General features: G+C 37.3%; 1 protein-coding gene across 4 annotated transcripts in view; it reads left to right on the forward strand.

The window, feature by feature from the left end:
- Window positions 1-21,117, forward strand: part of NFATC3 (nuclear factor of activated T cells 3) — a 134,549-nt gene that overhangs the window by 32,464 nt on the left and 80,968 nt on the right. For all 4 annotated transcript variants that reach the window (XM_036834530.1, XM_036834532.1, XM_036834533.1 and 1 more), the window contains exons 2-3: window positions 8,278-9,412; window positions 11,116-11,278. In XM_036834530.1, the coding sequence (XP_036690425.1) occupies window positions 8,278-9,412; window positions 11,116-11,278 (1,298 nt within the window). The remainder of the gene's footprint in view (window positions 1-8,277; window positions 9,413-11,115; window positions 11,279-21,117) is intronic.

Consider the following 21,117-nt stretch of genomic DNA (forward strand, 5'->3'; position numbering starts at 1 on the left):
TTGATGTTGCTACCAGTGTCCTCAATTTTTCAACCAACCATCCTTGCTGATAGTCTTTACTAGTTTATTTTCTCTGAAGTTTCTTCATTTGCTGCAGTCAAACACAATTTAAGTAAATCACCATTAGTAAGTGGCTTTCTTTGCTTGCCTAACAGATGAGCCATTCAGAAACTTTCTTTGGTTGCAGCCTCATTTTAATTTTTTCTTCTTCTGAAGAAATCCTGCTGTGATAAGGTATTCTGTTTTTTCTCATTTTTTCTCTTGTTTTCCTGTGAGTTGGGAGTATTGTGATGAATGCTTACTGGTAATGCTGATGTATAAGGTATTCTTATAGCACAGCCATAATGTTATTGCACAATAAACATAATTCTTTGCCATCTAATTTGATAAGAAGATAACTCACACGCTACTGTGCCTTAAAAGCATGGCATTCAATTTGAAGTCCACTTTTCTCTTTCCTGTTTTTTAGTGATAGGTATGTACCAGTAAGTTTTAAAAAATGTTGCAATGCATCAATATGCTTTGCGCTCAGAATGCACATAGAACTGTGTCACTGCAGTTTGTTAGTGCACCAAGTAACAGTGGGAACCATTATCTCTCACAGCTACTCGGCTCTACTTTTGTTCCATGAAAGTAACCATAGGTTGTATATAAATGAGTGAGCATGGTTATATTCCAATAAAACTTTATTTGTGGACACCAGAATTTGAATTTCACATTATTTTGTGTCATTAAACAGCACTATTTTGATTTTTTCCAACCATTTAAAAACCATTCTTAGTTTGTAGCCTGTGCAGAAACAGGTGGTAGGCCAGGTTTGGCCTGTGGGCTATATTTTACCAACCCCTGCTTTACAGTTTAAGCAAATACATTTGTAGGCAACCTGTGTTGCCCAGATTACTGCATGCTTGCCTGGGGCCCCCTGGTGGCTCAAGGGGGCAAATACGTCTCGAGATGGTCAAATTACTGAAGCACCATGAATTTGAGAATTCTAGAGTTGGAAATCTAGATGTAGGACTGTTTATCATAGTGAGATTGTAGTAGCCGCTCATATCATTTCCAGAGCTTGGACTTTGGTGACATTTAGGAAAAAGATAAAACAGCACTCCCCCAAATTTTGTATGCAAATCTCTGCAGTGCTTTAAGACATCATTCTGATATAGAATGTTTCTTCATCTACAGTTTACTTGGGGGAAGGGTGTGGATTTCAGCATTATTCAACACAAAATGGCATTGGTACAATAATTACATTTTAATGAAACTACATCTTCCAAGGGTGACTTTCTTCCCTTCTCCCCCACCCTTCCCCCCCCGCAAAGGGTTGAAGTTTAATAAATTGATAATTTTTGCTACTTTATCAAGTACATTTCTTTTTTTAAAAAATGAATTAATTAATTTTGGGCTGTGTTGGGTCTTCGTTGCTGCGTGCGGGCTTTTCTCTAGTTGCAGCGAGTGGGGGCTATCCTTCGTTGTAGTGCATGGGCTTCTCATTGCGGTGGCTTCTCCTGTTGTGGAGCACGGGCTCTAGGCGCACGGGCTTCAGTAGTTGTGGGCTCAGTAGTTGTGGTTTGCAGGCTCTAGAGCTCAGGCTCAGTAGTTGTGGTGCACTGGCTTAGTTGCTCCGCGACATGTGGGATCTTCCCGGACCAGGGCTCAAACCCATGTCCCCTGTGTTGGCAGGCAGAGTCTTAACCACTGCACCACCAGGGAAGTCCCTATCAAGTACATTTCTAAGTAAAATTGAATTTTTTTTTTTTAACTATGAAAGTATGGTGGTGAAGAATTCAGTGACAGTTTGTATAGTTGGGTGCTGCTGTCTTGCTTTGAACCAAGGTGCCAGCAGTTTTTTAAATTTTAGTAAACTATACATAGCATAAAATCTACCATCTTAACCATTTATAAGTGTATAGTTTAGTGGAATTAAGTATAGTCCCATTTTTGTGCACCTGCAGGGGTGAGTTTTTTAATCTGCCATTTTAAACTTTTTTTAATATATATATAAATTTATTTTATTTTAATTTTTATTTATTTATTTTTGGCTGTGTTGGGTCTTCATTGCTGTGTGCGGGCTTTCTCTAGTTGTGGCGAGCAGGGGTTACTCTTCATTGCAGTGCGCGGGCTTCCCATTGCGGTGGCTTCTCTTGTTGCAGGGCACGGGCTCTGCGTGCACGGGCCTCAGTAATTGTGGTTCACAGGCTCTAGAGCACAGGCTCAGTAGTTGTGGCGCACGGGCTTAGTTGCTCCGTGGCATGTGGGATCTTCCCGGACCAGGGCTCGAACCCATGTCCCCTGCATTGGCAGGTGGATTCTTAACCACTGCATCACCAGGGAAGTCCCCATTTTAAACTCTTGATCCAAAAAATGAAACCCTCCTGTTCTGGTCAACCCCAGATTTACTATATATTTATGAATGAAATTATCCTCAAATATAATAGAGATCATGCATTACCTTTTTAAAACTTTGATGGTTTATATTATCCTTAGAATAAAATTTAAACTCCTTACCATGATCCTTCTAGGTTTTTGCTTCTTTCAGTTTTCCCCCTTCAGTTGTTAGCTGTTGCCATAGTTGGCCTTTTGCTTCCTCAAAGAAACCAAGGTCTTATCTGACTCAGAGTTTGCTTATACTGTCCCCCGGTGTTGGAGCTCTTATACCCATGCCTCTCCACCCCCACCTCCCTTTTCTTTGCTTGCTGGTTTCTATGCTACCTTCTCAGAAAGGCCATCCCTGTACTCTCTTTAAAATAGGTTCCTTCTTTAGTCTCTTTCCCACCACTTAGTAATACTTACAGTTTTTAATTTTTGTTTTTGTCGATCTCCTCTGAGACTGTACACTTCATGAGGGCAGGGACCATGCATGTCTTATTTATACCTAGCATCTAGAACAATTCCTAGAAAATACTAATCACATTATAAATAGTTGTTGAATGAATGAACACTTTTTTCACTTGGATTCTGGTAATCCACACTCTTTTGGTTCTTCCATTTCACTGACTGTCTCTTCTTCTTCTTATCCATTCTTTTTTGTCTCCCTGTTGCTAAAGTTTGGAATCCTCTATGCCTCAGTTGCCTGCTTTCTTCTTCTTTTTTTTAATAGATCTTTATTGGAGTATAATTGCTTCACAATACTGTATTAGTTCCTGTTGTACACCAAAGTGAATCAGCCATATGCATACATATATCCCCTCCCTCTTGAGCCTCCCTCCCATCCTCCCTATCCCATCCCTCTAGGTCATTGCAAAGCACCAAGCTGATCTCCCTGTGGCCTGCTTTCTTCTATATCTATCTCTATCTAAACTCACTCCCTAGTCATCTCTTCTGGTCTTATGGCTTCAAATATTATCTATACATTCATAAGACTCCCAAATTTATATGGCCAGGCTGAGACTTTTTTTTTTTTTTTTTTAGGCCGCGCCGTGCGGCATGCAGGATCTTAGCTCCCAGCCAGGGATCGAACCCGTGCCTCCTGCATTGGGAATGTGGAGTCTTAACCACTGGACTGCCAAGGAAGTCCCCAGGCTGAGACTTTTTAATGTAACTATCTACTTGATATCTCTACTTGGAAAGTTTATTGGAATCTCACATTTAATATGTCCAAAGTAAAGTTTTTTTATTTCATATCTCTCAACTGTGTCTCATTTTCTCCTTCATTTCAGTAATTAGAAGTACTGTTCTTGTAATAGTTCAGGCCCAAAACCTTGGTGTCATCTTTGAGTCCCCTCTTTCTCCCATTTAATTCATCAGTGAGTTCTGACAGCTCTACCATAATTTAAAAAAAACTCACTTCTTAATGTTTCCTCTACTTTTACAACCCACCACCTCCTGGGTCCTTATGCTCCATTATTTTGCACCTGGCTTATAACAATAGTCTCTTAAATGTATATCAGATTATGTATATCAGATCATGACACTCCTTTGCTTACACCCCTCCTGTGGTTTCTCATCTCGTAATAAAAACCAGTCATTCTACTGGTTTGTGAGGCCTTACTTGAGTAGCCAGTGGCCCCACCCCCCACCAAGCCCTTATCATTTTATCTCCTCACTCTATTCCCACTGGCCTTCTTGCTTTTTCTCATACACTCCAAAAATACTCCATTCTCAGGCCTTTTGCACTCACTATTTCCTATACCCACAATATTCTTCCCCTAGATCTCTGTATAGCTCATTCCTCATATCCTTTTGGTATCTCCTCAAACATTGGAGAAAGAGCCCTTTTCTGACCTGTCTAAATTAACTTCCCCTCTTCCCTACTCCATTCTCCTTACTCTATTTTATTTTTCCTTATAGCAAATATCACCACCTGACATTTTACTAGAATATAAGTTCTAAGAGGATGGTGACTTTACTCATATGTAAAGCTTACTCATGTTTTCAGTGTCTACAACATGCCTGCTATATAGTAGCTACTCAAAAAATATTTATTAAATGAATGATCACATTGCTTCTGATTTTAGGGCAAAATACACATATATGGTTGAAAAGTGAATAGGACAAAGTTAGCACCTGCAAAATGGCAAAATGGGAATACAGAAAGAAACTGGTTAATGACTTTGTTGAACTGAAGAAATAACACCTACACTGGAGATGTTCTACCTTTGGACCTGGTGTTATTGTTGGATGAAAAATACTGCCCCTCCCCCTCAGCTACTTTGAGTTCAGTTTTCTGTTCTTTGCAGCCTACAAACATCATATTTCATACAGAACCATTTTAGTCCTAAATTACACTAAATTTTAAAATAACATCTTGGTTGAAGAAACTGTCTTATGTCCCTCCAGTGTTGCAAATTAAAACAAGTCTTATGAAACAAATGTCTCTATGTAGTAGGAGTGCTAAAAATGTGTGTGCCCTGTCATCTAGTAACTCTGCCCTTAATTTATCCTTGAAGACTACTTCAAAAGAAGATAAAAAGCTATAGGTATAGAGATGTTCAATGCTACATTACTTATAAGAGTAAAAAGTAGGAAATAACTATGATCATTGACTTTTGACATTTTATATGGCCTTGAAAATGGTTTAGAAACTTTATAAAGCCCAATATAATATGAAAAAATTGAAAGACCAAGTTGTATGTTAAATAGGCAAAACAAATCTAGGCTGTTAGAAGTCAGTATAGTGGTTACTTTTGTGGGAGAGGTAATAACTTGGAAGGGAGCCAAAGGGGGACTTCTGAGATGTTCTTTTTTTTTTTTTCTTTTTGAAGTATAGTTGATTTACAGTGTTGTATTAGTTTCTGGTGTACAGCAAAGGGATTCAGATATGTATGTGTGTGTGTATATATATATATATATATTCTTTTTCAGATTATTTTCCATTATAGTTTATTACAGGATATTGAATATAACTTCCTGTGCCATACAGTAGGACCTTGTTGTTTATCTACTTTTTATATAGTAGTTTGTATCTGCTAATCCCAAACTCCTAATTTATCCCTCCTCCTGTGTTCTTTTTTTTAAAGGGAGCTATTACAGGGTGTGTATGTTTGTGACAGTTTACCCAAACTGTATACTTATGTGTACTTTTGTGTATGTACCTTATCCTTTAATAAAAGGTTTTAAAAAAACCCAAAACTGTTATGGTCCAACTGTATAAAATATATACCCATGTAGACCAGGACATACATGAAAATGTTAAATGTGAGGTGATAGCACTTGTTTACAATTTCTTTGATGATTTTCTTAGAGTCAGATAAGAAACAAATTTTTTAACTTTTAAAAAATACTTTTAATTGTGAAAAATATACATATTATGTTCACTATATATTTATTACAGCTTTATTGAGATATAATTTACATACCGTACAATTCACCCATTTAGAGTTTACAATTTAGTGGTTTTTAGTTTATTCACAGAATAGTGCAACCATTACCACAGTCACTGTTACAACATTTTCATCACCCCAGAAAGAAACCCAATACCCATTAGCAGTCACTCCCCATTTTCCCCCAAACCTTTTCATTTTGTTGTTTATTATTATTTTTTTAATAAATTTATTTATTTTTGGCTGCGTTGGGTCTTCTTTGCTGCCCACGGGCTTTCTACTCTTTATTGTGGTGCATGGGCTTCTCATTGCGATGGCTTCTCTTGTTGCGGAGCACAGGCTCTAGGCGTGCGGGCTTCAGTACTTGCAGCACGCAGGCTTGGTAGTTGTGGCTCACGGGCTTGGTTGCTCCGCGGCGTGTGGGATCTTCCCGGACCAGGGCTCGAACCTGTGTCCCCTGCATTGGCAGGCAGATTCTTAACCACTGTGCCACCAGTGAAGTCCTTGTTGTTTATTTTTAATAGCTTTTCCCTTCAGCTTTTTTTTTCCTTTTTTTCAATAAATTTATTTATTTGTTTTTATTTTTGGCTGTCTTGGGGTCTTCATTGCTGTGCGTGGGCTTTCTCTAGTTGCAGTGAGCGGGAGCTACTCTTCGTTGCAGTACGCGGGCTTCTCATTGTGGTGGTTTCTCTTGTGGAGCATGGGCTCCAGGCACGCGGGCTTCAGTAGTTGTGGCATGTGGACTCAGTAGTTGTGGCTCGTGGGCTCTCTAGAGCGCAGACTCAGTAGTTGTGGCGCACAGGCTTAGCTGCTCCGCGGCATGTGGGATCTTCCCGGACCAGGGCTTGAACCCGTGTCCCCTGCATTGGCAGGCGGATTCCACTGCGCCACCAGGGAAGCCCCCTTCAGCTTTTTATCTAAGTCACAGATGGGTTTTCTTCTTTGGAGTTCTGATTTCCTTTTCCTCTTGATTCAGTAAGTGGGGTGAGAGAGTGGAGTGAGTGGTATACTTAGAAAGGTGTTTCAATTTATTAGGAAATATTTCAGAATTAAAAAAAAATAAGGTATGTATTGGGTTCTTGCTATGTTAGTCATTGTGTTAGGTTGCTTGCCTTAAAATGGTCCTGTGCATTTCAGGTAATGCTCTACTCACAGCCTTCCAGTTTTATAGAAAAAAGTGCCTCAGAAAACTGAGGTTCAAGCAGGTTAAATAACTTGTCCATGTTCACACAGTGGTGGAAAGGCAGAGCCAGGGTTTAAACCTAGGGGGTTTTGTTTTGTTGTTTTAATATATGTAAGAACTCTTTACTGAGTATGTTCTCTAACCACAGAACATCTTAAAAACTCCAAAATCTAGGACTTATGGAGGTAGTTAAATTATAGGATGCTGGCTAATGACACCAAGAGTCTAAAGACATGTGTTTGTTATTTTCCACTGGTACTTACGTAATTAAATAATGTGATCTACTTGAGTACTTCTGAGAAGAGGCTACAGATTTGTGCTTCTCTTTGTTGTATCTATGAACAGTTTTGTCTTTGGTTTCCCAGTGGTGATCTCTTTGGAAAAAGTGAAGGTGTTCAACCAGCACCTTGTATGAGGGGTTAGTACTACTTCTGCCTCTGTGAAAATGGAAAATAATCGCTCCTTCCTAAAAGTGAAGTTGCAAAAATACCCTTATTGCTGCAGGTGCTCTCAGTAGGTAATTTGGCAGGACTTATTTAGTATTACTCTAGCAAGGGGTACATTTTAAAAGTTCTGCCTTTATGAGATTACTTTAACAATTAATCAATAGTTAAAAGCCCTGTTCTGTTATTTTCTAGTTGAGGTAAAGGATCCAGTGGGGTAATGTGGCTTTTGTAACCTGGTTTGCCATGACCAAAGATATGAATTCTTGATGTTGTGACTGAAGGGAAGAACTCTTTCTGTTCATCATAAACATTTCCTGAATTTTATTGCAAGGAAACTGAGGCCTTGGAGAGGTTAAAATATGTGACTAAGCTCACAACTAATGGCAGAGGTAGGCTAGTGTCTAGGTCTCCTGAATTTCAGTCTGTAATACTTTGCATTAATAAACTAGTGTGTATACTTATAATTAAAAACCTTTCAAAGACTCTGCTTTATCCTTTACTCCATTTTAACCTGCAGACCCCAGATGAGGCTGAATTTCTATGATCATATCATTACATAATTCTGTGAATATTTTTTAGAATTATGGATATGATTATTTCTTTTATAAAAATATTTATTGTTTTCAGATTCTTATTTTAGAAAATATGGAAATACAGAAAAAGAAAAAATTAAATATGTGATAATTATGTATATCTGCAGAAATAATCAGATACATTAAAACACACACACACACACACCACTCTTCAGTGGAGCTAATGTACATTTTGTGTCCCACTTTCTTCCTCTCAAGATTATTATTTACATTCTCATCTAGTAATTTATACATCTAAGATTTCTAATTTCTTGTTTTGTTAATTTTTTCTTTTTTGTTCCCCCCAACCCCCATAGATCTTGAGCCAGATGATTGTGCATCCATTTACATCTTTAATGTAGATCCACCTCCATCTACTTTAAACTCACCACTTTGCTTACCACATCATGGATTACCGTCTCACTCTTCTGTTTTGTCACCATCGTTTCAGCTCCAAGGTCACAAAAACTATGAAGGAACTTGTGAAATTCCTGAATCTAAATACAGCCCATTAGGTGGTCCCAAACCCTTTGAGTGCCCAAGTATTCAAATTACATCCATCTCTCCTAACTGTCATCAAGAAATTGATGCTCATGAAGATGACCTACACATAAATGACCCAGAAAGGGAATATTTGGAAAGGCCTTCTAGAGATCATCTCTATCTTCCTCTTGAGCCATCCTACCGGGAGTCTTCCCTTAGTCCTAGTCCTGCCAGCAGCATCTCTTCTAGGAGCTGGTTCTCAGATGCGTCTTCTTGTGAATCTCTTTCACATATTTATGATGATGTGGATTCGGAGTTGAATGAAGCTGCTGCCCGATTTACTCTCGGATCCCCTCTGACTTCTCCTGGTGGCTCCCCAGGAGGCTGCCCTGGAGAAGAGTCCTGGAATCAACAGTATGGACTTGGACACTCCTTGTCACCTAGGCAATCTCCTTGCCACTCTCCTAGATCTAGTGTCACTGATGAGAATTGGCTGAGCCCCAGGCCAGCCTCAGGACCCTCATCAAGGCCTACTTCCCCTTGTGGGAAACGGCGGCACTCTAGTGCTGAGGTTTGTTATGCTGGGTCCCTTTCGCCTCATCACTCACCTGTTCCTTCTCCTGGTCACTCCCCCAGGGGAAGTGTAACAGAAGATACCTGGCTCAATGCTTCTGTCCAGGGTGGATCAGGCCTTGGCCCTGCACTTTTTCCATTTCAGTACTGTGTAGAGACTGATATTCCTATGAAAACAAGGAAGACTTGTGAAGATCAAGCTACCGTACTACCAGGAAAATTAGAGCTCTGTTCAGATGACCAAGGGAATCTTTCACCGTCCCGGGAAACTTCAATAGATGATGGCCTTGGATCTCAGTATCCTTTAAAGAAAGATTCATCTGGTGACCAATTTCTTTCAGTTCCTTCACCCTTTACCTGGAGCAAACCAAAGCCTGGTCACACCCCTATATTTCGGTGAGTTGATGGAAATAGATGATGGTCATTTTTCATGTTTATGTGTTATTGGTGGCATGTAACTACATTATCTATATAGAATTATTTGACCGTTTTTCTTCCTCCTCCTTTTTTTTTTTCTTCAGTTTCTTCCGGACAAAGTCCACATTTATTTTCCTTTTAGTTTTAAAAGTGTCTTTAGATAGGCTAAAGTTATCATTTTAAAAGTGTATAATGAATTGTAGATAATAGCAAATTAATTACAGTTAAGAATCCCTAGAAGCAATTTTCTTGTCCACAAAAGCTTCTTGTAAAAGATTGATTATAATATGAATTAAATTACTAATAAAACCACTTGGGAATAGGCTTTTTATATTTTTAAGAACTCAATATACAAGTGAAATTTGCTTTTTATATTTGTGGCAAGTGTTTTTTTCCATAATTTTTTTTTTTTTGTCTTTTGACTTTATAAGTTTGTGCTTTTTTTGTTGTTGTAGAGGAATTTTTAAATTTTATATATTCAAGTTTGTCTTTTCCTTCACGGCTTTTGGATTTTATGTTATATTTGAAAGCCTACCCCACTCTAAAGTAACTACAAATAAACAAAAAAACTAACTTTCACAAGTTTCTAACAAAATTTTTATGTATAATTTTTATAATATGTGTACGTAACATATGTAGTATTTGTATTTATAAATTTTATATATATATATATATTTTTTTTTTGAATCTTGAGTCCGGCTAAGGACTGGAGTGAAGACTATTGTAATGACTTTATTTTCTAAATGGCTTATCAGTTATCACAATGCCATTTATAGAATCAGTCTAGTCTATAATTGATTAGAAAAGACAACTTACCATGTATTAAATCCCCACACTGAGTTGGTCTGTTTACTTTTTTTAAAAATGGTTTTTCGTTGGTATGAATGTTTATTTCTGGATCTAGATCTTTAGAAAAATATAATGTGGAATTATGGTATTGAAGATTCCTTTGAGCCCATCACTTTGCATCTGAAAATTATCTTAATCTTTTTAAGGGTTTGCTTGAACAAGTGCAGAAACTCGCTGAGAGTTGATGAAGTTGAGTTGTTGCTTCAGACTAATAAAAATTAATGCCTTTGAGCTTCAGAGTAGCTGGTAAAGCTAGGCTGAGGACATTCAAGGAAGTAATGAAATGATTTAGGAATTTACTGTAGGCATGATAGCATTTCAAAGGTAGAAGAGACCTTTAAAGTCCCATTTCACCAATCATTAAGAAGATATTACTTTCTAATACAAATCATTCTAGGTTTGGGTCCATTCATATTTGACCTGTGGACATAGAAGTTGTTTCTTTTCTAATGCCATATTTTCAATGCTAATATATCTAAATGAACCTCTCCCCTTTAAGCTGTTTAAATTATTTTGATTGTTTTTGTAATTATATACACATATTTGAGAAAGTTACAGTTTTATGAAATGTTAGAATTTGTCCTTTTAAAAAATATATATACGAAACTAAAAAGTAGACAAAATTGATTTTATTCTTCAGGTTAAAGAATTATTTCTTAAACACCCACCATATCCAGTGTTATAACTTATTAAGTGAAGTTTTGTTTTTTTTATTTTATTTTTTGAATACTTTGCTTCAATGATCATGGGAAGAAATGTTGGTGCAAGTAATTTGAATCATTATTTGACAATACTAGTGTGGTGAAATGCATCTTTGTGTGTTTTGTTTATAGCACGTCTTCATTACCTCCACTAGACTGGCCTCTACCAACTCATTTTGGACAATATGAACTGAAAATAGAAGTGCAACCTAAAACTCATCATCGAGCCCATTACGAAACTGAAGGTAGCCGAGGAGCAGTAAAAGCATCTACTGGGGGACATCCTGTTGTGAAGGTATGAGATTTTGGGGGTGTTTCTGCAGATACCATACATCTGTTAATGATACGGTCTATTCAGTCAGGTACTGCTGAGCCCAAAGAGAGAAAATTTTCAAACCTAGAAAGCTTACATTGAGGTTTTGTGTCGTTGTTGATATAGCAGCACTTCCGCATTGAGGTTTTTTTTTTTTGCTAGGCTAAAAGATATTCTTCCTGGACTGACTCTCCAGCTGGTGAAACTCTGGAGAAAGATTATAATGGTCAAATAGTTGTTTTTCTGATTTAAAAAAGAAAAAATTGTGTTATGTTTATAAGTACAATACATGCTTGTTTAAAGTCCAAATAATACAGAAAAATAGAAAGAATAAAGCAATAAAATACCTAAAATCTAAACCCCTCAGAAATAAGCAGTTGTTAACATTTGATTAACATTCCAGATAATTCTCTATGTGTATGTTTAGTGGAAGACTAGATGGATGACTAGAAAAATGCATGGATTTTTTTTAAGGATAGGATTATGTTGGACATCTTTGTAATTAAATTAATTTTTATTTGAATTTATTAGAAGAAAATAAAACTAAAGTGAAATTATTATAATTATATAATATTCGAGTGTATAAAATATAATATGTAAGTTTTGACTCATAAGAATTGAATATTAACTTTAATTTTACTTGAATGAAACATTTAAAAAATGAAACAGAAATAAAACTATGTGAACTACTGAATCTTAGATATTGTTCTTCACTCTAAGAGGTCCTAAAAGGTCTTTCTAAGGTCAAAGAGATTAAATAAATTATTGAGAGATTGAATTTTTGTTTTAGATTTAGATGGTATAAATTGCTCCCTTTTCTGAAAAATGAGGTAATTGTCTCTCTTAAACTTCTTCCCCCTGCACTACCCTCTACCTCCTGAATTTTGTTGCTTATATTATTCTTCCTTTCAGATCTATAGACATCTCCCTGCCTCATGTCCCACCACTCCTGTTATTTAGCTTAGTCCTATATGTATTGATAGTTGGATTCAGTGATTACTACTAATTCTTTTTTATTTTTTCTTTTTCAAGTGTTTTTGTTTGTTTAAGGAGGGCTTTGGATTCTATATTCCTTGCATTCTTTCATGTTTGAGAATGTTTATTTGTTGCCTTTATATACTCAAACATCAGAATGGCTATGTATAATAATCTTGATACTCAGTTTTTTCTCTCAGTACTTGTCTTATGGCATTGTGTATTGTAGTGGAGAAATTAATTATATCTGAAGTAAATTTGAACTAATACAGTTTATGGGCTATCATTTCGTATACCAGCCATGCTTTGTGATTTATTGTCATTATCTAAACATGTTTTGTAGTTCTTGACAAACAAATCTTTACATTTTAGGTGGGTTTTAAAATGACTTGTAGCAAGAAATGTCAGTTCTAGAAAAAGAGATCAGATTTGTGGTTACCAGAGGCAGGGGGTTGGTGGGGGGGACTGGATGAGGGTAGTCAAAAGGTACAAACTTCCAGTTATAAGTAGTGGGGATGTAATGTACAACATGGTGAATGTAGTTAACACTGTTGTATGGTATATTTGAAAGTTGCTAAGAGAGTAGTTCTCATCACAAGAAAACGCCCTCCCCCATATAACTGTATGAAGTCATGGATGTTAATTAAATTTATCATGGTAATCAGTTTGCAATATGTGTAAATCAAGTAATTATGCTGTATACCTTAAATTTACAGTGCTGTATGTCAATTATAGCTCAATAAAACTGAAAGAAAAAAAAGGTCAGGAAAACTCAACATAGGAACTTTACCCTTTGTTATCAGAGTTACAGTTTGCTCTTAATGACAGCTTAATTTAGGAGGTTTCTTTGCTTCATTTCTTGTATATTTTTTTCTTTTCTTTTTCAAAAATTTTAAAAATTTATTTTAAAATATTTATTTATTTTATTTTATTTATTTACTTTTGGTTGCGTTGTGTCTTAGTTGCAGCACGCGGGATCTTCGTTGAGGCATGCAGGATCATTTGTTTCGGCATGCGGGCTCTTCATGGCTTCTCTCTAGCTGTGGCATGCGGGTTTTCTCTTCTCTAGTTGTGATGCTCAGGCTGCAGGGCGCTTCGGCTCTGTAGTTGTGGCGCGTGGGTTCCAGAGCTCGTGGGCTCTGTACTTTGCTGCACGCCAGGTCTAGTTGAGGTGCGCGAGCTCAGGAGTTGTGGCACGCGGGCTTAGTTGCCCCACGACATGTGGAATCTTAGTTCCCTGACCAGGGATCGAACCAGAGTCCCCTGCATAGTAAGGTGGATTCTTTACCCCTGGACCACCAGGGAAGCCCCCACCCCCCTTTGTTTATAAATGGCTGCACCGAGCAGCTTGTGAGGTCTTAGTTCCCGGACCAGGGATTGAACCCAGGCTCTGGCAGTGAAAGCACAGAGTCCTAACCACTGGACTGCCAGGGAATTCCCCATTTCTTGTATCTTTGCCTTTTGAAAGAAGTTATTTACAAGTGCTTAAATAAACAATCTTTTGGGAGTACAAGTGATTTGTTTCCACAGTATTCCTTTAATTAAAAACTGATTCCCTGCCAAAAAAAGCGGGGCTGGGGAGGGGGAATTCCCTGGCAGTCTGGTGGTTAGGACTGGGTGCTTCCACTGCCAGGGCTCCCTGCTTAAACGAAGACTAACACTTTGAATATTATCAATGTTTTATATTCTCCTTGTGAGTGGCTTATTTTTTTTTCTAACTTGTTTCTTTAGAAATTATATCATTCATTATACTTGAAATTATTTACTTAACCAGAGTATGTCTGGAGGTTGATGTTTCTTTTTCAGTCTTCCCCACTACCTATGATGCTCCCTTTCAAATTGAGATTCTTCCTTCCTGCAAGAAAAATTTTCTACATTATGTATCTATATATTTCCTGTTCCATATGTTTTGTCTTTACTTCAGAGACTCCAGTTACTATTCAGATGTTGACTTCTTTGTCTGTCCTCCATATCTATGTTCTTTTCTCGGGATACTTTAATGTCTTTTTTTTTTTTTTTTTTTAATAAATCTATTTATTTATTTATTTATTTTTGGCTGCATTGGGTCTTCGTTGCTGCTGGTGGGCTTCCTCTAGTTGTGGCAAGTGGGGGCTGCTCTTTGTTGCAGTGCGCAAGCTTCTTATTGCGGTGGCTTCTCTTGTTGTGGAGCACGGGCTCTATGCATGCGGGCTTCCGTAGTTGTGGCTTGCAGGCTCTAGAGCACAGGCTCAGTAGTTGTGGCCCACGGGCTTAGTTGCTCCGCAGCCTGTGGGATCTTCCCAGACCAGGGCTCGAACCCATGTCCCCTGCATTGGCTGGTGGATTCTTAACCACTGCGCCACCAGGGAAGCCCCCTGCGATTGTGTATTGTGTTTTGTGTTTTGAATTTTAAATTGGTTCCTTGGCTCCACTTCCCACTCATTTGATATTTTATCATTATATTTGGTCTCATGATTTATTGAATTTATATTCTTGAATCTTTTAGTGTGGAGCATTCACCAGCAGTCAATTTCTGGGTTCTGTTTCCTGTGTGTGTGTGTTGAGGGGAGGTTTTGTTTTCATTTTTATTGTTTTTTCAACTGTCTTTTGCATAATTTCTTACTTTTTTCCTTAAATAAAAACAAAAACAAAACATGTATATTATGGTTGCATAATTGCCTTGTCTTTTCCTCCCATTTTGTTTGAGAGCTTTGGTCTATAACCTGAGGCGATTGGAGTAAAGAGGTAGAGAATTAGTTTAGGATAGGCCTTGTTGGGTTTGGCTCAAGAGAGTGAACAATATCATGTACGTGGCCCACTCCCAGTATTCTAGTATGTATCATATTTTCATGAGCTTTGCTTGTTCCTCTTGTACAACGCAGAGTTCTGAAAGATGTAAGCACTCCTGACCTTTTTTGCCTCTGCCAAAGGCCCTGGAGCAGAATGTAGGATCTTTTCTTCATGAGGCAGAGTTTTTCCTTGACTTGCCTCAGAGCTGCCTACTTAGAACTTTGATCTACTTTGCTACAAATTACTTAGCATTCTCTGCTATTTTATTTTCCCACTTTATTACTTTTATTCCATTAATTTACTCTTTAATTTTATTTGCTCACTTTTCCTATTACCGTTCCTGGTGAGTGAAGGTATGGATTGGTTAGCAGCTCTGCCACGCTGCATCAGAGTCTTCTGTTTCACAGTCCTCACCACCCCCTTGCCCTTTTGAAGTTTATAGCTCAAAGTTGTTCTTTGTTTGGTTATTACTGGTAGATTTTTGGCTGTTTCCTACCCCCCACACATATACATTTTGTTTATTTTGTTAGGTATTAGGGGAAGAAGATTGTGATACTACTTCATTTCTGTCTTTATCCAGAAGTTTTTTTTCTTTTTCTAATATCAAGAGGAAAATAAGCATTATATGATGAGAGCAGGTCATGCCAAATTGAAAATGAAACATTCCTGACTGTACATACTCTACCACACTTGCAGAGCTGTATGCTTTGTATGGAACACTATTTGTGCATGCCCACTTCTGAGACCACATTTTTTCCACCAGCAGAGGTGGTCCCTCTCCAGGAACTAAGAAGAATATTTGTAAGATTTCTACACTATTCTGAGAATTTTTTTTTTAATTTTTAAATTTTATTAAATTTATTTTTTTATACAGCGGGTCCTTGTTAGTCATCAATTTTATACACGTCAGTGTATACATGTCAATCCCAATCGCCCAATTCATCACACAACCGCCACCCCCCCCCCCCCCGCCGCTTTCCCCCCTTGGTGTCCATACATTTGTTCTCTACATCTGTGTCTCAATTTCTGCCCTGCAAACTGGTTCATCTGTACCATTTTTCTAGGTTCCACATATATGTGCTAATATACGATATTTGTTTTTCTCATTCTGACTTACTTCACTTTGTATGACAGTCTCTAGATCCATCCATGTCTCTACAAATGACCCAATTTCGTTCCTTTTTATGGCTGAGTAATATTCCATTGTATATATGTACCACATCTGCTTTATCCATTCGTCTGTCGATGGGCATTTAGGTTGCTTCCATGTCCTGGCTATTGTAAATAGTGCTGCAATGAACATTGGGGTGCATGCGTCTTTTTGAATTATGGTTTTCTCTGGGTATATGCCCAGTAGTGGGATTCCTGGGTCATATGGTAATTTCTATTTTTAGTTTTTTAAGGAGCCTCCATACTGTTCTCCATAGTGGCTGTATCAATTTACATTCCCACCAACAGTGCAAGAGGGTTCCCTTTTCTCCACACCCTCTCCAGCATTTGTTGTTTGTAGATTTTCTGATGATGCCCATTCTAACTGGTGTGAGGAGATAGCTCATTGTAGTTTTGATTTGCATTTGTCTAATACTTAGTGATGTTGAGCAGCTTTTCATGTGCCTCTTGGCCATCTGTATGTCTTCTTTGGAGAAATGTCTGTTTAGCTCTTCTGCCCATTTTTGGATTGGGTTGTTTGTTTTTTTAATATTGAGTTTCATGAGTTGTTTATATATTTTGGAGATTAATCCTTTGTCCGTTGATTCGTTTGCAAATATTTTCTCCCATTCTGAGGGTTCTTTTCGTCTTGTTTATGGTTTCCTTTGCTGTGCAAAAGCTTTGAAGTTTCATTAGGTCCCATTTGTTTATTTTTGTTTTTATTTCCATTACTCTAGGAGGTGGATCAAAAAAGATCTTGCTGTGATTTATGTCAAAGAGTATTCTTCCTATGTTTTCCTCTAAGAGTTTTATAGTGTCCGGTATTACATTTAGGTCTCGAATTCATTTTGAGTTTATTTTTGTGTATGGTGTTAGGGAGTGTTCTAATTTCATTCTTTTACATGTAGCTGTCCAGTTTCCCCAGCACCACTTATTGAAGAGACTGTCTTTTCTCCATTGTATATCCTTGCCTCCTTTGTCATAGATTAGTTGACCACAGGTGCATGGGTTTATCTCTGGGCTTTCTGTCTTGTTCCATTGATCTATGTTTCTGTTTTTGTGCCAGTACCATATTGTCTTGATTACTGTAGCTTTGTAGTATAGTCTGAAGTCAGGGAGTGTGATTCCTCCCGCTCCATTTTTTTCCCTCAAGACTGCTTTGGCTATTCGGGGTCTTTTGTGTCTCCATACAAATTTTAAGATTTTTTGTTCTAGTTCCGTAAAAAATGCCATTGGTAATTTGATAGGGATTGCATTGAATCTGTAGATTGCTTTGGGTAGTATAGTCATTTTTACAATATTGATTCTTTCAATCCAAGAACATGGTATATCTCTCCATCCTTTGGTGCCATCTTTAATTTCTTTCATCAGTGTCTTATAGTTTTCTGCATACAAGTCTTTTGTCTCCCTAGATAGGTTTATTCCTAGGTATTTTATTCTTTTTGTTGCAATGGTAAATGGGAGTGTTTCCTTAATTTCTCTTTCAAATTTTTCATCATTAATGTATAGGAATGCAAGAGATTTCTGTGCATTAATTTTGTATCCTGCAACTTTACCAAATTCATTGATTAGCTCTAGTAGTTTTCTGGTGGCATTTTTAGGGTTCTTTATGTATAGTATCATGTCATCTGCAAACAGTGACTGTTTTACTTTTTCTTTTCCAATTTGTATTCCTTTTATTTCTTTTTCTTCTCTGATTGCCGTGGCTAGGACTTCCAAAACTATGCTGAATAATAGTGGTGAGAGTGGACATCCTTGTCTTGTTCCTGATCTTAGAGGAAATGCTTTCAGTTTTTCACCATTGAGAATGATGTTTGCTGTGGGTTTGTCGTATATGGCCTTTATTATGTTGAGGTAGTTTCTCTCTATGCCCACTTTCTGGAGAGTTTTTATCATAAATGGGTGTTAAATTTTGTCAAAAGCTTTTCTGCATCTATTGAGATGATCATATGGTTTTTATTCTTCAATTTGTTAATATGGTGTATCACATTGATTGATTTACGTATATTGAAGAATCCTTGCATCCCTGGGATAAATCCCACTTGATCATGGTGTATGATCCTTTTAATGTGTTGTTGGATTCTGTTTGCTAGTATTTTGTTGAGGATTTTTTTAAATAAATTTATTTATTCATTTATTTATTTTTGGCTCTGTTGGGTCTTCGTTGCTGCGCACAGGGTTTCTCTAGTTGCAACAAGCGGGGGCTACTCTTCGTTACGGTGCACGGGCTTCTCACTGTGGTGGCTTCTCTTATTGCAGAGCACAGGCTCTAGGCGCGCGGGCTTCAGTAGTTGTGGCGCACGGGCTCAGTAGTTGTGGCTCGCGGGCTCTAGAGTGCAGGCTCAGTAGTTGTGGCGCACGGGCTTAGTTGCTCCACAGCATGTGGGATCTTCCCAGACCAGGGATCGAACCTGTGTCCCTTGCATTGGCAGGTGGATTCTCAACCACTGCGCCACCAGGGAAGTCCCTTGTTGAGGATTTTTGCAACTATATTCATCAGTGATATTGGTCTGTAATTTTCTTTTTTTGTGGTATCTTTGTCTGGTTTTGGTATCAGGGTGATGGTGGCCTCATAGAATGAGTTTGGGAGTGTTCCTTCCTCTGCAATTCTTTCGAAGAGTTTGAGAAGGATGGGTGTTAGCTCTTCTCTAAATGTTTGATACAATTCACCTGTGAGGCCATCTGGTCCTGAACTTTTGTTTGTTGGAAGATTTTTCATCACAGTTTCAATTTCATTACTTGTGATTGGTCTGTTCATATTTTCTATTTCTTCCTGGTTCAGTCTTGGAAGGTTATACCTTTGTAAGAATTTGTCCATTTCTTCCAGGTTGTCCATTTTATTGGCATAGAGTTGCTTGTAGTAGTCCCTTAGGATGCTTTGTATTTCTGCGGTGTCCGTTGTAACTTCTCTCCTTTTTCATTTCTAATTTTATTGATTTGAGTCCTCTCCCTCTTTTTCTTGATGAGTCTGGCTAATGGTTTATTGATTTTGTTTATCTTCTCGAAGAACCAGCTTTTAGTCTTTTTTTTTTTTTTTTTTTTTGAACTTTTTTTTTTTTTTTATTCACACACACACACACTGTATTTTATTTTTACAAGACATAAATAGACTGACACCAAGCATTGTACATGGATGACCACAACAAAAGCAACAATGATTGCAATTACCAAACATGAAACACACTCATACTATGTCATAATATTGACATTCAGTCCAGTAATCCTCCACTGTAACAGCTCCTTTACTTTGCAGTGAAAATTGATTTGTATATTCTTTGCCTCTGAGTCCTTGTGGGATTTTTTTTTTTTTTTTAAATTCAGACAGAAAGTCACAAAAATTATACTCATCCTCATCAGTTCACTCAGTCCCATGTAATTAATTTTTTTTTTCATCTTGATCTTTTGTTAGCACTTTTATGAGTTCATCAGTTTTTCATTAGAGTTCTGAAAATGCTTATTCATTCAGTTCAGCAGTACAGTCAGTTACCAGAAACCTGTACTTGTCAGAGTCTTTTCCATGAATTTCTTGAAGATGAAACCCTTTTATAGGAACATATTTGCAAAATCATCAGAGTACACCCAGAACTGTCTGTAAATGACAAAAGACTTAAAAATGACCACGGTTAAAGATTTGATGAAAGTTCATAATAATGCAGTTGACAAGAAAATTAGTTATTTCTGAGATATACATTTTAAAGTAATAACTAGGATTATTACTTATAACATTATACCAGAACATATAAGATTTTTAGAAATTTCATGTAATGTCTGAAACATTTATATTAACATATTTCCATACATATTTCCATACAAATACAAATATAAGATTTTTAGAAATTTCATGTAATGTCTGAAACATTTATATTAACATATTTCCATACATATTTCCATACAAATACAAATATAAGATTTTTAGAAATTTCATGTAATGTCTGAAACATTTATATTAACATATTTCCATACAAATAACCCAATGAAAGTTTAGTATTAGTTGTTTTGTTTGTTTTTTTATACTGCAGGTTCTTATTAGGCATCAGTTTTATACACATCAGTGTATACATGTCAATCCCAATTGCCCAATTCAGCACACCACCATCCCAACCTCACCGCAGTTTTCCCCCCTTGGTGTCCATATGACCATTCTCTACATTTGTGTCTCAACTTCTGCCCTGCAAACTGGCTCATCTGTACCATTTTTCTAGGTTCCGCATACATGCATTAATATACGATATTTGTTTTTCTCTTTCTGACTTACTTCACTCTGTATGACAGTCTCTAGATCCATCCATGTCTCAACAAATGACTCAATTTCGTTCCTTTTTATGGCTGAGTAATATTCCATTGTATATATGTACCACAACTTCTTTATCCATTCGTCTGTTGATGGGCATTTAGGTTGCTTCCATGACCTGGCTATTGTAAATAGTGCTGCAATGAACATTCGGGTGCATGTGTCTTTTTGAATTACGGTTTTCTCTGGGTATATGCCCAGTAGTGGGATTGCTGGGTCATATGGTAATTCTATTTTTAGTTTTTTAAGGAACCTCCATATTGTTCTCCATAGTGGCTGTATCAATTTACATTCCCACCAACAGTGCAAGAGGGTTCCCTTTTCTCCACACCCTCTCCAGCATTTGTTGTTTGTAGATTTTCTGATGATGCCCATTCTAACAGGAGTGAGGTGATACCTCATTGTAGTTTTGATTTGCATTTCTCTAATAATTAGTGATGTTGAGCATCTTTTCATGTGCTTCGTGGCCATCTGTATGTCTTCTTTGGAGAAATGTCTATTTAGGTCTTCTGCCCATTTTTGGATTGGGGTGTTTGTTTCTTTGATATTGAGCTGAATGAGCTGTTTATATATTTTGGAGATTAATCCTTTGTCCGTTGATTCATTTGCAAATATTTTCTCCCATTCTGAGGGTTGT

This window comes from Balaenoptera musculus, chromosome 19, assembly GCF_009873245.2.
Source record: "Balaenoptera musculus isolate JJ_BM4_2016_0621 chromosome 19, mBalMus1.pri.v3, whole genome shotgun sequence".
Taxonomy (NCBI): domain Eukaryota; kingdom Metazoa; phylum Chordata; class Mammalia; order Artiodactyla; family Balaenopteridae; genus Balaenoptera; species Balaenoptera musculus.